The sequence below is a fragment of the Indicator indicator genome, unplaced genomic scaffold (assembly GCF_027791375.1).
Source record: "Indicator indicator isolate 239-I01 unplaced genomic scaffold, UM_Iind_1.1 iindUn_scaffold_138, whole genome shotgun sequence".
NCBI classification, from domain to species: Eukaryota; Metazoa; Chordata; class Aves; order Piciformes; family Indicatoridae; genus Indicator; species Indicator indicator.
In genome coordinates, this window is record NW_026539239.1 from 73266 (window position 1) to 91615 (window position 18350).

Genomic DNA, 18350 nt, shown 5'->3' on the forward strand with positions numbered 1-18350 from the left:
CAGAAATGAGCTTCTCTCCCTGCAGGTGCCACCTCCTGCATCCTTTTGGGGCAGTTATTGCTACTGTAAACATCCTTGACTGGAAGCTGTGAGGTGTCAGCAGGAGCTTTCAGTCGGATGTTTACAGCAGCAGCCTGCTGCAGTCATCTGAGCACTGGAGCTTGGAAACTGAATTGCTTTGTTAAACACAAGCCTCTTGGTTCCCTCCCTGCTAGAGACAGGGCTGAAGATGCACTATAAAGGAGAGCTGAAGCTCAGTCTTGCTGCTTGAAATGCACAAAGAAAGCAATCCAGCTCCTGGGTTTATCTCCTTCAGCTAAGAACTTGGTGGCTTGCTGCTTAAAGGTTCACCACTTCAGTAATTCAGAGATCCATGGAATGGGTTGGGTTGGAAGGGAACTTGGAGATCACCCAGTTCCAACCTCTCCCTGCCATGGGCAGAGACACCTCCCACTAGCCCAGGTTGCTCAAGGCCTCATCCAGCCTGGCCTTGAACCCCTTCAGGGAAGGAGCACAACACCACATCTAGTGAGTGCTGCTGGAGAGACTGGCAACTGGAAACCATCTTTCTGGCAAGTGTTTCACTTGGAAGGTTTTCTTTGCTGTGTTTTGGGGTTTTTTTTATTCCAATCTAAATCCTGGAGAGCAAGCAAAAAGCTGTCTGCTGTGAGTGCAGAGAGCAGTGGCCCCTACAGAGGCCACAGCTGGGGTGCTGGATCCAGGTCTGGGCTCCCCAGGTCAAGAGATAACTTTTGGAGAGAGTCCAGTGGAGGCTCCAAAGATGCTGAGGGGCTTGGAGCATCTCTGTGAGGAGGAAAGGCTGAGAGCCCTGGGGAGAAGAGCAGCCCCAGAGCGGATCTGAGCAGTGCTCAGCAAGAGATAAAGGGTGGGGGGCAAGAGGCTGGGGACCTCTTTTCAGTGGTGGACAGGACAAGGGACAAAAGGCACAAGCTGGAACCCAGGAGGTTCCATCTGAGCAAAAGGAGAAACTTGTTTGGTGTGAGGGTGCTGGAGGCCTGGAGCAGGCTGCCCAGAAAGGCTGGAATAAAATAAAAATAAATCTTTAAGGTCCCTTCCAGCCCAAACTGTTCTATGATTCAGCAGCACTGGGAAGTGGCTGCTGTAGCCTGGCAGCCTGCACTCTTTCAACCTCTGTTCTCTCTCTGCCACTCCAGAAGAGTGTTTGAGAAGTTGGTGTTGGTTACATGGAGGAGCTGGGAACAAAACCACAACTGTTGTGTTGCTCTGGTAACTAAAGCTGTGGCTTGAAGAGAAACCACAGCAAAGGATGGGAGATAAACTTGGTTCTAGCAGGTTTGGATGTAAAACCATGGTTTTGTTTCCCTTCACAGCTACCTACAGTTCCTTAATTTTGTCAGGATTCAGCTAAGAATTGAGGATTGGAGTTCTCTAGGAATAAGGTAGCTAAGGAAAGGGCTTTACAGAAGCAGCCACAGCTCTGCTCTGCCTGGGGTGAACTGGAGACAGGCCCAGTTCAAGATGGGTCTGAAATCTGTTACTAATCCCTCTCCCAGAGGATCTGATGAAGTGAGCAGGAATAAATCAGTGACCATCCCACCTGGTCGTGGTGGTTTGTGGTGCTGTGGGATGCTGCCAGCCTTGGAAGTTGCTTCTCGATCGCTGTGAGCAGCTTCATTCAGCTCTGGGGGCTGACCTTCTGCTAGGCTGTTCAGAAGCCTCCCCAGCAGTGTCTGCTCAGGAGTTGCTGTCCCTCTGAGAGCCTCACATCTGGGCAGATGAGCTCTTCTGCTCAAGCCCACCCTACAGCATAGCCTCACAGAGTTCTTGAGGCTGGCAAACTCACCCAGGCCCACCATGAACCCCACCAAGCCTGCTGCTCAACCACATCCCTCAGCACCACATCTCCACAGCTTTGAAACCCCTCCAGAGATGATGATGATGATGATGATGATTATTGTTCAACCACTGCCGCTTTTGGGGGAAGAAATTGTTCCTCATGTCCAACCTAAACCTCTCCTGGGGCAAGTTGAGGAATTTCCCTCTCATCCTGTCACTTATTCACTGGGAGAAAAGCCTAACCCACACCTGGCTCCAACCTCTTTTCAGGGAGAGAGTCTCCCAGGAGCTTGCTTTTCTCCACACTCAAGCAGCCCCAACTCCCCTGTAACAGTGTGAGAGCTGAAATCCCCCTCCCACACTGATACATCATTAAAAAGAGACTTTCAAACCATCACGACTGCCAGTCCCCAGGCCAGCTCAGTCTGGAAGCAAATGCAAGCTGTATTTACAAGCAAAGGATGCAGTGCACTGAATCTGTGCAAACAGACACTACTCCCACCATTCACAAATATGTGCTAGCAACAGAAAAGCACAACCAAGCCCCCTTTGCTTCCCCCAAGGGGCCTCCCCCCCAGCCAGAAGGACTCCCCCCAGGCCCCCCTGGCAGAAGGCAGAGAGTCAAGAAGCAGAGAGGCTGTTAGACTGAGCTTGCCAAGGCCAGTGTGTTATCTTCAGCCAGCAGAGAGAAGCAGCAGGCAGACAGGAGCCCAGCAAGCTGAGACTGAGCCACTTTGTTTTGAGTAGTGATTCTTAAACCTTTCTCTCTCTCTCTCTCCAGTGGAAGTGTTTAGAGCAGTCATCATTTTGCTTTCTTACACCCAGTAGTGGCTTATTTACATTCCTTTCGCTTTCTCTGCTCAAACTCTGTGAAGAAAAATTAAAAAGACAGTCTTAAAAGCATCTCATTCAGCTGCTCCTCCCCAGCCCTGTTCTCCAGACCCTTCCCCAGCTTCCTTACCCTTCTCTGGAGCTACTCCAACCCCTCAAATGTCCTTCACGGAGCGAGCAGCCCCAAACTGCCCCCAGGATTCATCTTGTGTAACATCAACTTTCTCTTTTCCTCTCCAGTTGGCTCTTGTGAAGGTAATCCACGAGCAGGCCTCGTGCAGGGCAGCCCAGCAGCCTGGGGAGGTGGGGATGTGCCATGCTGTAGCACGTGTAAACATCCTACACTCTCAGCTGTGAGCTCAAGGTGGCTGGGAGAGGATTGTTTACGCCTTCTGCCATGGAGTGAACGTCTGGCAAGCTGCTGCTGCTTCCAGGAGGTGCAAGATCCCAACTCTGAGGAGCAGGGTTTTGATTCTCGAGTGTTTAACCACTTGCCACTTGTCTCTGACAATCTGCTGCTCTGCTTGAAAGGGTTCATTCATTCATTCATTCATTCATTCATCATAAAGAGACTTCTCTGTCCTGAACACAAAAGTTGCAATAAGGCAAACCAGGTTCACAGGCTCTCAGCTAGAGCAGAGCCTTTTGGTTCCTTCAGACCGGTGAGATACATGTCCAGAGAAGGGCCATGAGGATGATCCAGAGGGCTGGAGCCACCTCTCCTGTGAGGAGAGACTGAGAGAGTTGGGGCTGTTCAGTCTGGAGAAGAGAAGGCTTTGAGGAGACCTTCTTGTGGCCTTCCAGTATCTGAAGGGGGCTACAAGAATGCTGGGGAGGGACTTTTTAGGTAGTGATAGGACCAGTGAGAATGGAACAAAGCTGGAAGTGAGGAGATTCAGGCTGGACATGAGGAAGAAGTTCTTCCCCATGAGAGTGGTGAGAGCCTGGAATGGGTTGTGCAGGGAGGTGGTTGAGGCTCCATCCCTGGAGGTGTTTGCAGCCAGGCTGGATGAGGCTCTGGCCAGCCTGCTGTAGTGTGAGGTGTCCCTGGGCATGGCAGGGGGGTTGGAACTGGCTGAGCCTTGTGGTCCCTTCCAACCCTGACTGATTCTAGGATTCTATTCTATACTGCAGCTCCCAACAGGATCAGGCAGTTCAGCCAGGGTACGAGATAGAACTGCTTCTCATGCGGGGAAATCTGGATATAAATCAAGAAACAAAGGCCTGACTCTTCTCCATCAAGCCCATGATTTGTGGTTCCCAGTGGTTTAACATCAGAGCTAGGCTGGGATTTGTGCTGGGCACAGAGGGAGAGGAGGTTTGGTGGGAGGTGGGGTTTGTGGGGTGCATCTGCAGCCTGTTCTGAGTTAAACTAAGAGGAAGTGATGGAACTTTACTTGATGCCTGGCTTTTCAACTGTGCTAATTGGTCCCTTTTGCCTCTCAGAAGGGAAGTGGTGGCTGCTTTATGGCACACAGGGTGCTGGCAATGGGTTTGATTCCCACCCCACTGCAGCTGAATGAATGAGGGAAACCCTTTCTGATTGAGCACTTCAGACAGGCTTTGATCCCTCACCTGTAACAGTTTCCCCAATGGAGCCTGCTTAATGGGGGGGTGATGCTTCAGCTGTGGGGCTGGTTTTGGCTGTTTGCTTCCCTCTGCTCCACACCAGTCTGGCTCATTCCTGGGTCTGCTTCCCTCTGCACACCAGTCTGGCTGCTTCCTGGGTTTGCTTCCCTCTGTTCCACACCATTCTGGCTACTTCCTGGGTTTGCTTCCCTCTGCTCCACACCATTCTGGCTCTTTCCTGGGTTTGCTTCCCTCTGTTCCACACCATTCTGGCTACTTCCTGGGTTAGCTTCCCTCTGCTCCACACCATTCTGGCTCCTTCCTGGCTCTGCTTCCCTCTGCTCCACACCATTCTGGCTACTTCCTGGGTTTGCTTCCCACTGCTCCACACCATTCTGGCTCCTTCCTGGGTTTGCTTCCCTCTGTTCCACACCATTCTGGCTACTTCCTGGGTTTGCTTCCCTCTGCTCCACACCATTCTGGCTCCTTCCTGGCTTTGCTTCCCTCTGCTCCACACCATTCTGGCTCCTTCCTGGCTTTGCTTCCCTCTGCTCCACACCATTCTGGCTCCTTCCTGGCTTTGCTTCCCTCTGCTCCACACCATTCTGGCTCCTTCCTGGCTTTGCTTCCCTCTGCTCCACACCATTCTGGCTCCTTCCTGGCTTTGCTTCCCTCTGCTCCACACCATTCTGGCTACTTCCTGGTTTTGCTTCCCTCTGCTCCACACCATTCTGGCTCCTTCCTGGGTTTGCTTCCCTCTGTTCCACACCAGTCTGGCTACTTCCTGGGTTTGCTTCCCTCTGCTCCACACCATTCTGGCTCCTTCCTGGCTTTGCTTCCCTCTGCTCCACACCATTCTGGCTGCTTCCTGGTTTTGCTTCCCTCTGCTCCACACCAGTCTGGCTGCTTCCTGGTTTTGCTTCCCTCTGCTCCACACCATTCTGTCTACTTCCTGGGTCTGCTTCCCTCTGCTGTTTGATCTGCTGTTTGGATATTGATCTCTTCCCTCCCCTTTTCCCTGTCCTTTCCCTGTGCCACAGGAAGAGGTGCGTCAGGCCGTCACCCCCGCCGAGCCTGTGCAATATTATTTCACCCTGGCTCAGCAGCCTGCTGCAGTGCAGGTTCAGGGGCAGCAGCAAGGCCAGCAGACCACCACCTCTACAACCACCATCCAGCCAGGACAGATCATCATTGCCCAGCCTCAGCAAGGACAGGTGAGTCCCAAGCAGCATCTCGGGGGAGGGCTTTGCAGAGCCAGCCAAACCTTCAGCTTCAGCAGGTTTGGGCTCCCCAGTTCAAGAGAGACAGGGAACTAGTGGAGAGAGTGCAGCAGAGCTGTGAGGATGATTGGGGCACTGGAACATCTCTGTTATGAAGAAAGACTGAGAGAGCTGGGGAAGAGAAGGCTGAGAGGGGCCTTCTGAAGCCCCTGAGGGGTGGGTGTCAAGCAGAAGGTGCCAGGCTCTATCTCAGTGGTGCCCAGTGATAGGACAAGGCACAACAGGTACAAGCTGGAACCCAGGAGGTTCCATCTCAGCTTCTTTGGTGTGAGGGTGCTGGAGCCCTGGAGCAGGCTGGTTGTGGAGTCTCCTTCTCTGGAAACTTTCAAAACCCACCTGGATGTGTTGCTGTGTGGCCTGCCCTAGGTGACCCTGCTCTGGCAGGCTGGGTTTGGATGATCTCTAGAGGTCTCTTCCAACCCCTAAAATTCTGTGATTCTCTGAAATGTGTTTTCTGGTCGTGCCTGTGTGTTCAGATACCTCAGCAGCAAGGATCAGCTATGTCCTGGTTTCCCTTTGTGTTGCTTGAAGCACTAACAAGTAGCAGTGGGTCCAGGAAGCAGCTTGCCTGTTACCATCTCTGTATCCCCTGATTTCCTGCTTTTGTCAGGGGGGTTGGACTCAATGATCCCTGGAGATCCCTTCCAACCTCTAACACTCTGTGATTCAGTGCTCCCCTTGTGCTCAGCCCTTGCCTGGTCCTGTGTCAGTGTGAGCTGAAATTCCTCCCCTCCCCCCCCCCCCCCAACAATAACCAGGCTAGCCCAGTCTGGAAGCAAATGAAAGCTGTATTTACAAAGCAGAATCTACAATCTCTGATGAAATGCAATGAATCTGTACAAATATACAAAATTCACAACATTCACAAATATATACAATCAACAGAAAAAGCACAACCAGTCTCCCTTTGCTTCCCCCCAGAGGGGGACCCTTCCCAAAGGGGCCTCCCTCTCCCAGGAGCTTCCCCCCCAGACCCTCCTTGGACAGAGAAGCAGAGTTAGTTAAGCAGAAAGTTGTTAACTTAGCTGCCAAGGTCAGTGTGTTATCTTCAGCCAGAAGAGAAGAAGGAACAGCAGCCAGACAGCCCAGCAACTGCCCCCACTGCCGAACGCAGAATGTGCAGAGTGCCCACTTTGTTTTGGGTAATAGTTCTTAAATATTTCTATCTATCCAATGGAAGTGTTTAGAACAATCAGTGTTTTGCTTTCTTACACCCAAGAGTGACTTGTTCACACTCTTTCACTTTCTCTGTTCTGAACTTTGCAAGGAAAAGAATTAAAAAGACAGTTTCAAACCATCACAGGACCTTTTCTCCCCTTTCTGAGTGCAGAGCACGCCCGTGACCATGCAGGTTGGAGAAGGCCAGCAGGTCCAGATCGTGCAGGCCCAGCCCCAAGGACAGAGCCAGCAGGCACAGAGCAGCACAGGGCAGACCATGCAGGTCATGCAGCAAATCATCACCAACACTGGGGAGATCCAGCAGATACCGGTAAGGCTTCACCAGGGGAGCTGTGGAGCAGCCCTGGGGAGCAGCCTGCTCAGCTCCTGGCGTGAAGGAGTTGTTGAAGCTGCAAGAGGAAGTTTGGATTGAGTGGTGGTGGTGGTTCCTTGCACTTGAAAAGAAGGGGGAAGTACAGCAGGTGTGACACAAAGGAGGACATCAATCCAAAGCCATCTCATGTAGCCTCACTGCCCAGCCCCAGCACTTAGCCCTGAGTTGAAGTAATGATGGTTAGGGAGCTGCAAATAAAAACCATTTCCTGGATAAGCTTTTGGGGGGTTTTCCAGCCTGGATTCAATAAGGCAGAATTCACTTTTTTCCTTTTTTGGGCTTTTACTTGGTTCTGCCTCTGCAGTCTGAGGAGGTCAGGACCTGGCAGACAGAGTGGGGAAGGTTCCAGCTGAGGGTTTATTAATCAACTTTTTAAGTTGTAAGAAGTGACTTGCACCAAGCACTTGGAGCTGGTTGAAGGAATGGCTTTGTAGAGCCAGAAGAGGAGTGGCTTTGTAGAGCCAGAAAACATCTCCCCACTTTCACATCAGCAGAGACCTGGCAGTAGTGGCCTCAAGGATGGGATTTTGAGTACCCAGTGTCAGCAGTGACATTCTGGCACCTGTCCTGGGTAAACATGGAGCCTGAAAAGTCACCCTTTGGTCCCTCTCTTTGTACCTCAGCACAGCAAAGCTGAGGCTTTTGGTTGCCATCTGGAAAATTTCACACCTCTTCAGGAAGAGAAATAGAATCTCTTGACTTGTGTGTGCTTAAGCAGCACCCCAGAGGGCTGAAGCAAGTGGCACTGGGACAAGCTTTTCACTTTGCCCCAGGCTTGGGACCCACAGCTGTGACAAAACTGATCTTTCCACACCCAAGTTTTTTGCTTTTCAAGTGTTGCTGAGCTTCCTTCTGTACATCTGGCAGAGGTTCCTGCTTGGACACAGCATCTTGACAAAGGGGTTAGGTTGTGGGGTGTTGCCAGGCTCACTTCCAAATTCTTTTTCATCTCTTAAGTCTTCAGCTGATTTTTCTGCTGCTTGGGTTAAGGTGTTGGTCAGAAAGGAAGTGAATCTTTTGTCAAATATGGTGGTTTGATACCAGCAACCTTCTACCTGCTCTGAATTCTCCACTACTACTTCTATTCTCTTTTTTTTTTTTCTTTCTTTCTGAATCTTTCCCAAATCCTTGATCTTTTTGGAAGTTCTTCACCTCCAGCCTCAGTAACTCTGGTACCACAGCACTGAATATCAGCAATAAAAGAACACTCCAGGCTTGTCCTCTCCACTGAATGCTGCAAGAGCCCTACAAGAAGGCAGCTTGGGAGATCTGCTAGGAGAAAAGAACTCTTCCTCAAGTAGCTATGAGGGGGCCATCAGCTTCTGCAGGAGGTTCTGTTCTCCACAGGAGTTGGATCCTCTTGGAAATGATCTCCAGTTTTAGGAGTGGGAGGCTGGAGGCTTCTTAATTAGTGTCTGCTTCTGGCCAGGCAGATGCTGCAACCTTCCTCTTGCCTGGGAGTGTCTCAGAAGAGGCAGCTTTGAGTGGTCCTCAGAAGCTTCTTATGCAGGACAGGAACTGCCAAGTGGCAGAGTGTGATGGTTTGTGTCTAACAATTCTGAGAGAGCAAACCAGAGCAGCCTGGGAGCAGTGTTCTGCTGAACCAGGCCCAGTTCACCCTTCTGTGTCTGGCAGATCCACTGCAAACAGAGCCTCCTCCCTGAGCATGGTGTGGTGAACCTCAGCTCATGCTGAAGGAGACTTCTTTCTCCTTGCTCACCTCCCCAGCAAGTGGTTTTAAGTAGAACATGGAGCCCTGCAAGAGATCTGTTGTTCAGTGTCCTAACCTGGAAAGCACTTTTGGTTTCACAGAGTTCCAGTCCTTGATCTTTGGAGTGCTGCTGCCCCTTCTGCTCTCTTTCTGCTGTGCTTTTCTTCTTCCTCCCTTCAGTTTCCTTTCTTGATATCAGCAGTGCTGCCTTCTGATACTTCTCTTTCACTCTGGTATCTGGTCAGGTTCAGCAGAGAATCTTTTCACAACACAGATGTGACAGCTTGAGAACCCTTTCATAATCCTGGGAGTGCCTCTGGTGATGGCAGGAGCACTGAGGGAATCTTGCTGATGTGCTCTGCTGCTTCTCTCCACGTGCTCCTGGCAACTCTGTGCACCTCTCTGCTGCAATTTCCCACTCCAGGATCTGTGGGGAAAGTGATTTTTATTCTTCTATCACTGAAAAAAAAAAAAAAAAAAACAAACCTGGAAGGAGGTGTCCACACCAGCTGAAGGGTAATCACTTCTGCCCCACATTCATTTCTTGTCACATTGAGTCTGTGTCTTTGCCAGAGCTCACAGGGCAGGTTCTTTGGAGCTCACTCTCCTCCTGCAGTGAGCACTTTGAATGGGTGAAAACCATTTAAAGTGTAGTTAAAACCAGAGCAGGAAACCCCTCCAGTGTGGGGTAAAAAAGGATCTGCCAGCAGATCCCCTCCTTGGAGGTGTTCAAGGCCAGGTTAGATGGGGCCTTGAGCAACCTGGGTTAGTGGGAGGTTGGAAGGCAGGGGGTTGGAACTGGATCATCTTTAAGGTCCCTTCCAACCCAAGCCATTCTCTGAATCTTGGTGCAGAAGCAAACTCTATTGAAATGTTGCTGCTGATGTGGGATTTATTTGCTCTTGAAATAATCTTGGAGTCTTCAGACACAGCTGCTGAAGTCAGTGGCCCTTGTGCAAATACCAAGCCCATGTTTTTAGGCCCTTGACCCTTTCTCACTGAGCAGTTTGTGAAGTGTTTTTTCTCTGCCCTTTGTTTGTCTTTTAACAAAAAGAAAACAACTGCAACCCAGTTCTGTGGCTAAGCTAACCTTAAAGCTGTCAAGCTGAAACGTTCTGAAGTTCAACAACACAGAATGAAAACCTCCAGCAGTGGCATCCATCACCCTGGCAGCTTTTTGTTGCTTCTCAGGTGTCCATTAGCTGGTTTTAGCCCAGGTTAGGATGATGGCATGGCCTCCCCAATCCTACAGCCCCAAGCAAGGTGAGGGTTGTAGGAACTACACCTTGTGCACCAAGTATTGACACAGAATCTGCCTTTGCCAGCTGAAATTGACATTAATTGGCAGAGAAGTTGCATGAAAAGCTCTGCTGGCTTGGTTTCTGGGACAGTTTCCCTTATAGTCTTTAGTTTTGGCAGTGTGTCATGGTGATAGGAAGAGAGAGGGAATGGATTGAAGCTGGAAGAGGGGAGATGTAGACTGGAGATGAGGAAGAAATTCTTTAGAGTAAGGGGAGCGAGACCGTGGAACAGGTTGCCCAGGGAGGTTGTGGATGCCCTCTCCCTGGAGGTGTTCAAGGCCAGGCTGGATGAGGCCTTGAGCAACCTGCTCTAGTGGAAGGTGCCCCTGCAGGGGTGTTGGACCTAAATGACCTTTAAGGTCCCTTCCACCCCAACCCATTCTGCATGCAGCCAGCTCCTGACCACTTTCTCCATGTGGAATGAACCATCGGAGCAGGAGCTTCAGTCTCACAACCAACCAGAGGGGGGGGGGAGAAAAAAAAGCGTTCTCAGAGCTCCCTGAAATTTAGCACTTAATATGCTTTAGCTACTAACTGACCTTCCCACCCTACCCCCCCAAGTTCTGGAGAAGGATGTGTGGTGATAGCTGCCCAGGGAGGTGGTGGAGTCCCCATCCCTGGAGGCGTTCAAGCGACCTTGTGGCCGTGGCGCTTCGGGACGCGGTTTGCCGGCTGCGGTGCTGGTAAGGTCGCTGGTTGGACTCCATGATCTCAGAGGTCTTTTCTCCAACCAAAACAAGCATGAAACAGAACCCCAGAATTGCTGTTCCCTGGGGGAGGGAACCTGCAGGAGCTCTCTGGACTCGGTTCTGGTAGGCTCCGTGGCAGTTAATCAGCCGAAGCTCCCCAGGTGTCAGCCGTGACCGCGGGCCGACGGAGGCAACGTTTGTGTGATTGCAGGCTGCCAGTTACCTGTTTCATTTTCTTTCCCTGCCCCCCCACCCCCTGCTTGTCTCCAGGTTCAGTTGAATGCTGGCCAGCTGCAGTATATCCGCTTAGCCCAACCTGTGTCAGGCACCCAGGTAGTCCAGGGGCAGATCCAGACGCTTGCAACCAATGCACAGCAGGTACGAACCTCACCGGCAGGGCTGCCACCCACCGGCAAGTGCTGCTCCTCAAACTGCCAACTCCACTTGGATTGACCAACTCTTGGGCTAGGATTCCTGCATTATTTTTTTTTTTTCCTTCCTTCTTCCTGTTTACTTTCCATCAGCATAATAAAAAAGCCAAGGAGCATAGCAGGAGCCTCCTTTAGCTGTCCGTGAAGGGTGCATGCTTCTCTATGTCCGTGTGTCTGGCTGGCTGTGTAAAGCTCATGCTGCTTCTGAGCTGATTGCAGGTAAAGACCAAACTTCAGTTCATCAACCTTCTCTTATACTTCTGCTCCTTCTGGCTGGGTGAGGGAGGAGCAGCCCTGCAACCTCTCAGGAAAAGCTATTGGCAAGGTGAAGCTTCGAGACTGCCAGCAGGTTGCCTCCTGTTCTTGTTGAGACTGGTCGCTAAAGGATTCTTCTCTGCCTTCAGAGGATAGGGAGGCTGCTGCTCTTCTCTGATCCTGGAGGCCCTGTTCTCCTCAGGGGAGTTCAAGGGAGGACATGCTTGTGTTGGGTTTGGAATGGCTGACTCCATGTCCTTTGGTCTTGACTCCTGGGTAGCACCAGCAGGACTGTGAGGCAGGGGCATGAGCTGTGTCCTACCACGTTGGTGGGGTGATGAAGTTGGAAAAGAGTCTAAAAGCTCTCCAAAGGCAGCAGCAGAATATTGTTAGTGGGGCTCTGACCCTCTCTGAAGTGCTCTCAGTGATCATCCTTCTCTTGTCCTTGTAGATAACACAGACAGAAGTCCAGCAAGGACAGCAGCAGTTCAGCCAGTTCACAGATGGACAGGTAAGAACTCCTTGGTGCTTCATCCCTTGGAATCCAGAGGGGTTGTGGAGTCTAGAGGCTGGGGCCAGGCTCTTGTCAGTAGTGCCCAGTTCCAGGCCAAGGGGCAATGGGCACAAGCTGGAACCCAGGAGGTTCCATCTGAACTCCTTTGGGTGAGGCTGCTGGAGGCCTGGAGCAGGCTCCCCAGGGAGGTTGTGGAGTCTCCTTCTCTGCAGAGCTTCCGACCCCTCCTGGTCATTGTGACCCTGGGCAAGCTGCTGTGGGTGCCCTGCTTTGGCAGGAGGGTGGGACTGGATGATCTGGACTGAGAGGGGATTTGATAAATGTCTATCAATATCTGAGGGCTGGGGGTCCAGAGGGAGGGGACAGGCTCTGCTCAGCTGCACCCTGGGATAGGACAAGGGGCGACGGATAGAAACTCCAGCACAGGAGGTTCCACCTCAACAGGAGGAGGAACTTCTGCACTGTGAGGCTCACAGAGCACTGGAACAGGCTGCCCAGAGAGGTTGTGGAGTCTCCTCCTCTGGAGACCTTCAAGCCCCATCTGGATGTGTTCCTGTGTGACCTGTGCTGGGTTCTGTGGCCCTGCTCTGGCAGGGGGCTTGGACTCAAATCTCCTGAGCTCTCTTCCAACCTCATGCTGGGGTTCTGAGCTGCTCAGTTGGTGCTTAGAGGGAGCTGGTGCTGGGGGTGCTGAGCACTGACAGCCATTTCTTTCCCCTGCTCCTGTCTCCACCAGCAACTTTACCAGATCCAGCAAGTGACCATGCCTGCAGGCCAGGACATCACCCAGCCCATGTTCATCCAGTCCACCAACCAGACCTCAGAGGGCCAAGCCACACAGGTGACAGGGGACTGAAGGGAGGACACTGGAATGAATCTTCTCCCTGCCTGGAGCCAAACCAGCCTGACCTTTCCCACACCAACCTGTTCTGATACCTACATCTGCTTCTGTCCATCTGCCCTCCATAGCAAGCCTCCAGTAGGCTGCAGTCTCTGCTGCACTGTCCACCTTCCTCTGGTGGGTCTGAGAGAGAATATCCAGCAGCCACTGACACAAGAAGGCAAGAGAGGTTAAAAAAAAAAACACCCAACCAAAACACCTCTGGGATTTTTTAGGAGGCCACATTTCAGTGTATTCAGCTGCTTGACCAACCTCAGAAAACAAAAAGAACTCATCAGGAAACAAACAAACAAACAAAAAAAACAAAACAAAACAAAACAAAAGACAAAAAAAGGGATTTGTAGCATCTCAAGTGAAGGTGGAAAAGGTTTTTGTCTGGTGAAGTTGTTGTTGTTGTTGTTGTTGTTATTAAAGGGTACTGCATCTGGTTTGTGGTAAGAGCTTTATTCCTGCTCTCCTTCTTGGTCTAATTTGTTTGGTTTGTTTTTTTTTACTAGATTCAGTCCTCCCCTCCCCTGCTGTAGTAGAGGTGTATGGGAGGAGTGTGGCTGTGTGTGTGTTAGGTTCTCCTCTCCTCCTTTTCTTTCTTTTTTAGGGGGGTAAATCCTGAGCATTATCTATGCAGGGAGTTAGAGGAGGAGCAATTCAAATGGAAACAGAAACATTCCTCATGTGCTGACTGTATTTTATTTTATCTTTTTTAAAGGGGCAAAAAAGATTCTTCTGGGGGCTTTGGAGTTTTGTTGATTTTTTTTTTTTTGGTGATTTTTTTTGTGGTTTTTTTTTTTTTTGGTGGTGTTTTTGTGGGCTTTTTTTTTTTTTTTAGTTTTTGTGGGATTTTTGTTTTGTTTTTTTCCCTTTTTTTGGTGGGTTTTGGTTTTGGTTTTTGTTTGAGTGTTTGTTGGTTCGGGGTTTTTGTTTTCTTTTGGGGGGTTTTGGTTGTTTGGGTTTTTGGTTTTTTTGGGGGTTTTAGGGTTTGGGTTTTTTGTTTGGGGTTTTGTGGGGGTTTCTTGGGAGGTTTGGTTTTGAGTTTTTGTTTGGTTTTGGGGTTTTTTGGGGGGGTGGTGGTGGTGGTTTTTTAATTGTTTTTGTGTGGGGTTTTGTTGGTTTTGTTTTGGTGTTTTTGGGGGTTGGGTTTTGTGTGGGTTTTTGGTTATGTTTTGGGGGTTTGTTTTTTTTCCTTTGTTTGCTTGGGTTTTGTTTGGTTGGGTTTGGGGTTTTGTTTGGGGTTTTGGTTATGTTTTGGGGGTTTGTTTTTTTTCCTTTGTTTGCTTGGGTTATGTTTGGTTGGGTTTGGGGTTTTGTTTGGGGTTTTTTCTGTTTGTTTGTTTGTTTTGAAAGCTGATTTATTCCAGAAACACTAAATGGAAGTCTGGACAAAGCCCCAGCCCTGCTGTGAAGTTGTTGTATTAGCTTCAGTCTGCATGTAACAGAAGCTTGATCCCACCCAATAAATGTCCTTTGGTAAGGTGGTTGCCTCTGCTTTGTCAGCCCTGCCAAGCAAAGTGGCCTCAAGCCCTGCCAAACCTTGCACCACAGCTGAAAGGTGGCCCTGGAGAAGGGCTTGGAGAAGGTTCTTGGGTGCCATGGGATGTCACAGGGTGGGGGGAGGCCATAGGATGATGAAATGGCAGCAGGGGAGGGACCTCAAGGATCACCTGGTGCAAGGTTTCTAGGTGATGGTGGGAGTTGAAATGAGCTGGGTCCAGCACCCTGGCAAGCTGAGTCTTGAAACTGTCCAGTGTCTGGGACTCCACTGCTGCCCTTGGGGGATGATTCCCTTCTCTGAGTGTTCCCATGGGAAAAAAATGTTCTGGAGTCCACTGGGAATCTGCCCAGCAGTAACCTGTCCCCATCACCCCTTGTCTTCTCCATGGGACTCCTTGTAAAAAGGGAGTCTCCATCTTCCTGCTAGCCACCAGGGCTGGTCCGTGGTGATGAGGTCTTCCCTGAGCCTTCCCAAGGCTGAACACACCCAGCTCTGGGCCTTCCCTCCTGTGGGAGGGCTCCCAGGGTTTGGACAAGCTGCAGAAGTAGGACTCTGAATCTCAGGAGGGTGCCAAGTGCAAGGCCCTGCACCCAGGGCAGGGCAGATCTTGGTCTCAGACCAGGTTGGGGATGAAGAGCAGCCCTGTGGGGGTGCAAAGCTGGAGATGAGCCAACAGTGGGGTGCAGGTTTGTGACTGAGAACCTTCCTGTGTCCAACATGAAGCCACTGGACACAGCTGGGACTTTGTCCAGAGGAGGTTCCTTGGCTTCCTTTTGTGCTGGGCAGAGCCAGGGGACAGTGCCAGGACAAGGCCAGCACTGCCACTTGCTTTCCCCTGGCACAAGTGCTGAGTTTGCCACCCTTTTGCCATGAGGTGAGGCTGGGTGGCACAGAACACAGTGCCCAGGCTGCTCAGCCTGTGTGGGTACCTTCCCTGGCAGTGGAGGGCATGGAGCTCACCCTGGCACAGATGCCCACACAAGAACTGCAGGGGGTGTGGGGTGGGGGTGGGAAAGCTGCTGCTGGGGAAGGAAAACTCCACTTCAGCACTTGGCCTGAGCAGATTCCTTAAATCTGGGCCAGGCTGTTCCAGTCAGGCAGGGGAGTTTGCTGCATCACCTGAGCTGTTGAAATGTCAATTTTCTTATTTTTTGGGTTAAACTTTTCCCTATCCTGCAGTGCTCAGCAGCAGCAGCAGTGGAGTGGTGCAGCCAGAGCACCTTCCTGGGCATCAGCCCTTGGGTACCACAGCCTTGTGCAGGTAGAGTTGAGGGGTGGTGGGCACAGCCCCCAGAGCAGCATCCTCATTGCACACCCTGAAAGGAGCCAGGTGGGGGTTGGTCTCCACTCCCAAGTGATAGGACAAGAGGAGGGGGCCTGAAGCTGCACCAGGGGAGGTTTAGGTTGGCCATGAGGAAACAAATTGTTGACCAAAAGGGTTCTCAAAGCCTGGCCCGGGCTGCCCAGGGCAGTGGCAGAGTCCCCATCCCTGGAGGGGTTTCAAAGCAGTGCAGCTGTGGTGCTGATGGTTGGATTTGCTCATCTGAAAGGTCTTCTCCAACCAAACCGATCCTGCGGCTCTGCCTCCTGTGCGGGAAAAGCGAAGCTGGGAGGGAAAAGGCAACTGCAGCTGCGGGGCCGGCCACGAGAGGGCAGCCGAGAGCGGCTGGGGGAGCCGGGGTGGGGGAGAGCCGGGCTGGGGGAAACCGGGGTGGGGACAGCCGGGCAAGGGGGAGAGCCGGGCTGGGGGAGACCGGGGTGGGGGAGAGCCGGGCTGGGGGAAACAGGGCTGGGGGAGAGCCGGGGTGGGGGAGACCGGGGTGGGGGAAACTGGGCTGGGGGAAGAGCCGGGCAGGGGGAGAAGCCGGGCAGGGGGAGAGCCGGGCTGGGGGAGAGCCGGGCTGGGTGGGAGAGCCGGGCTGGGGGAGAGCCGGGCTGGGTGGGAGAGCCGGGCTGGGGGAAACAGGGCAGGGGGAGAGCCGGGCTGGGTGGGAGAGCCGGGCTGGGGGAAACTGGGCAGGCGGAGAGCCGGGCTGGGGGAGAGCCGGGCTGGGTGGGAGAGCCGGGCTGGGGGAAACAGGGCAGGGGGAGAGCCGGGCTGGGTGGGAGAGCCGGGCTGGGGGAAACAGGGCAGGGGGAGAGCCGGGCTGGGGGAGACCGGGCTGAGGGAGAGCCGGGCTGGGGGAGAGCCGGGCTGGGGGAAACAGGGCTGGGGGGGAGAGCCGGGCTGGGGGAGAGCCGGGCTGGGGGAAACAGGGCTGGGGGGGAGAGCCGGGCTGGGGGAGACCGGGCTGGGGATGGGGGAGAGTTGGGCTGGAGAGGGCTCGGAGCTGCCTTCACAGAATGGGTTTGGTCGGTGAAGACCTTTGAGATCACCCAGTCCAAGCATTCTCCAACCCTGCCAAGGCTGGGTCTAAACCATGGCCCTCAGCACCACATCTCTATGGTTTTTAAACACCCCCAGGGATGGGGATTCAGCCACCTCCCTAGGCAGCCTGTGTCGGGCTTTGAGAATCCTTCCAGGGAAGAAGTTTCTTCTGAGGTCCAACCTGAACCTCCCCTGGTGCAACTTCAGGCCATTTCCTCTCATCCTATCACTTGTTCCTGGGGAGAAGAGCCCAACCCTCACCTGGCTCCAGCCTCCTTTCAGGGAGTTGTAGAGACCCAGAAGGTCTCCCCTCAGCCTCCTTTCCTCCAGACCAAACACCCCCAGGTCCCTCAGCCTCTCCTCAGAAGACCACCACTGCTGCTAAGCCACTGCCAGTAACCCACATCCCTCAGCACCACATCCCAGAGCCAATGGGACAGTGATGCTCAACCCAGCCACACTGTTTCCCCAAGCTCTAGCCAGCAGCTGATGGTCAGGTTGAGAAGCTGAGGTGATGCTGAGCACCTGCCCTCTGCACCACAGAGCTGGGTTGCACCCCAGCAGCTCTGCTGGCAGAGCATCCTTCTGCCTTGCAGCTGGGAGCAGAGCTGGGGAATCAGCTTGTGAGGATGGGGAGAACCATGTGGCTCCTGGAGGGACACAGGCAGCTGCCTCCTGTTATCAGCCCCTGGCAGAGGCTCTTCCCCAGCAAAGCTCCTTACCCAAAGCCCTTCTGCTGGCCCAAAATAGGTTAAATTTGAATGGGAGTAAACTGGTTAAAGGACAGCAAGTGGGGGCAGGGGGAGGGAGATGCTGCTCATGAATGGACAGAAGATTCCAGTGGAAGCCTCTGCCTCCAGCTGGAGGAGATGCTGCTTTTGACATGCTCAGTATCATCTTGATGGTCACCCAAAGTCTGATCTCATCCAGGAGTCTGGGGACCTAATGGAAGCTGCTCAGTCCGTGGAGCTGATCCAGCTGAGCAGTGCTCACGTTTTTATTGCTCCTTCTAATACCTCTGCTGGGGTTCTAACTGTCTCTGATGGTTTCTGGTGAGGCCACACCTTGAATATTGGGCTCAGTTTTGGGCTCCTCACTCCAAGAAGGACATTGAGGAGCTGGAGAAGGTCCAGAGAAGGGCAGCAAAGCTGGGGAAGGGTCTGGAGAACAGGGATTGTGTATTAGACTGTATCTTTTTAGGAGTATTATCATCTAGTGTAGTTAATAGGTGCAGATTAGTTCGCCTTATATTTATAGCAACACTTTAAAGGCGGCTTTAAGCATGGCTTGGAAGGGGGAAATGCATTTTTCTAAGAAACAAATAGAAGTAATATCGGGAAAATGGCCCTACAGTTAGATATACAGGGGAGGTTGGCCTGGACTTGAGTACAATTTCATCTCAGGGATTTCAAGCTTAGATCTATATTTTTTGCAGGGAGAAGTGTGACGCTCCATCAGGAGGGGTTTCAACCGTGGAGAGAGGCTAGATTTGGTGCTGGGTGTTGCGCTGTGGGCGCATGGCCTTGTCCTTCCTAGTGTTGCCTTGGCTGTTGATGGGTTTGTATGGTTGGTGGGGTTTGGCTGAAAGGTGTTTTCCTGCTCTATTACGTTGAGGTGATCGCCTTGCGTAGGCTACTGTGG

The 18350-nt window shown here is 52.2% G+C and overlaps 1 protein-coding gene across 1 annotated transcript in view; it reads left to right on the plus strand.

Moving 5' to 3' along the window:
- The window catches only part of NFYC (nuclear transcription factor Y subunit gamma), a 37049-nt gene extending 23776 nt beyond the window's left edge, over positions 1–13273 (plus strand). The window contains exons 6-10 of the mRNA XM_054398845.1: positions 5259–5432; positions 6829–6987; positions 11022–11129; positions 11889–11948; positions 12688–13273. Of these exons, the coding sequence (XP_054254820.1) occupies positions 5259–5432; positions 6829–6987; positions 11022–11129; positions 11889–11948; positions 12688–12807 (621 nt within the window). The 3' untranslated portion in view covers positions 12808–13273. The remainder of the gene's footprint in view (positions 1–5258; positions 5433–6828; positions 6988–11021; positions 11130–11888; positions 11949–12687) is intronic.
- The last annotated feature ends 5077 nt before the right edge of the window (positions 13274–18350 follow it).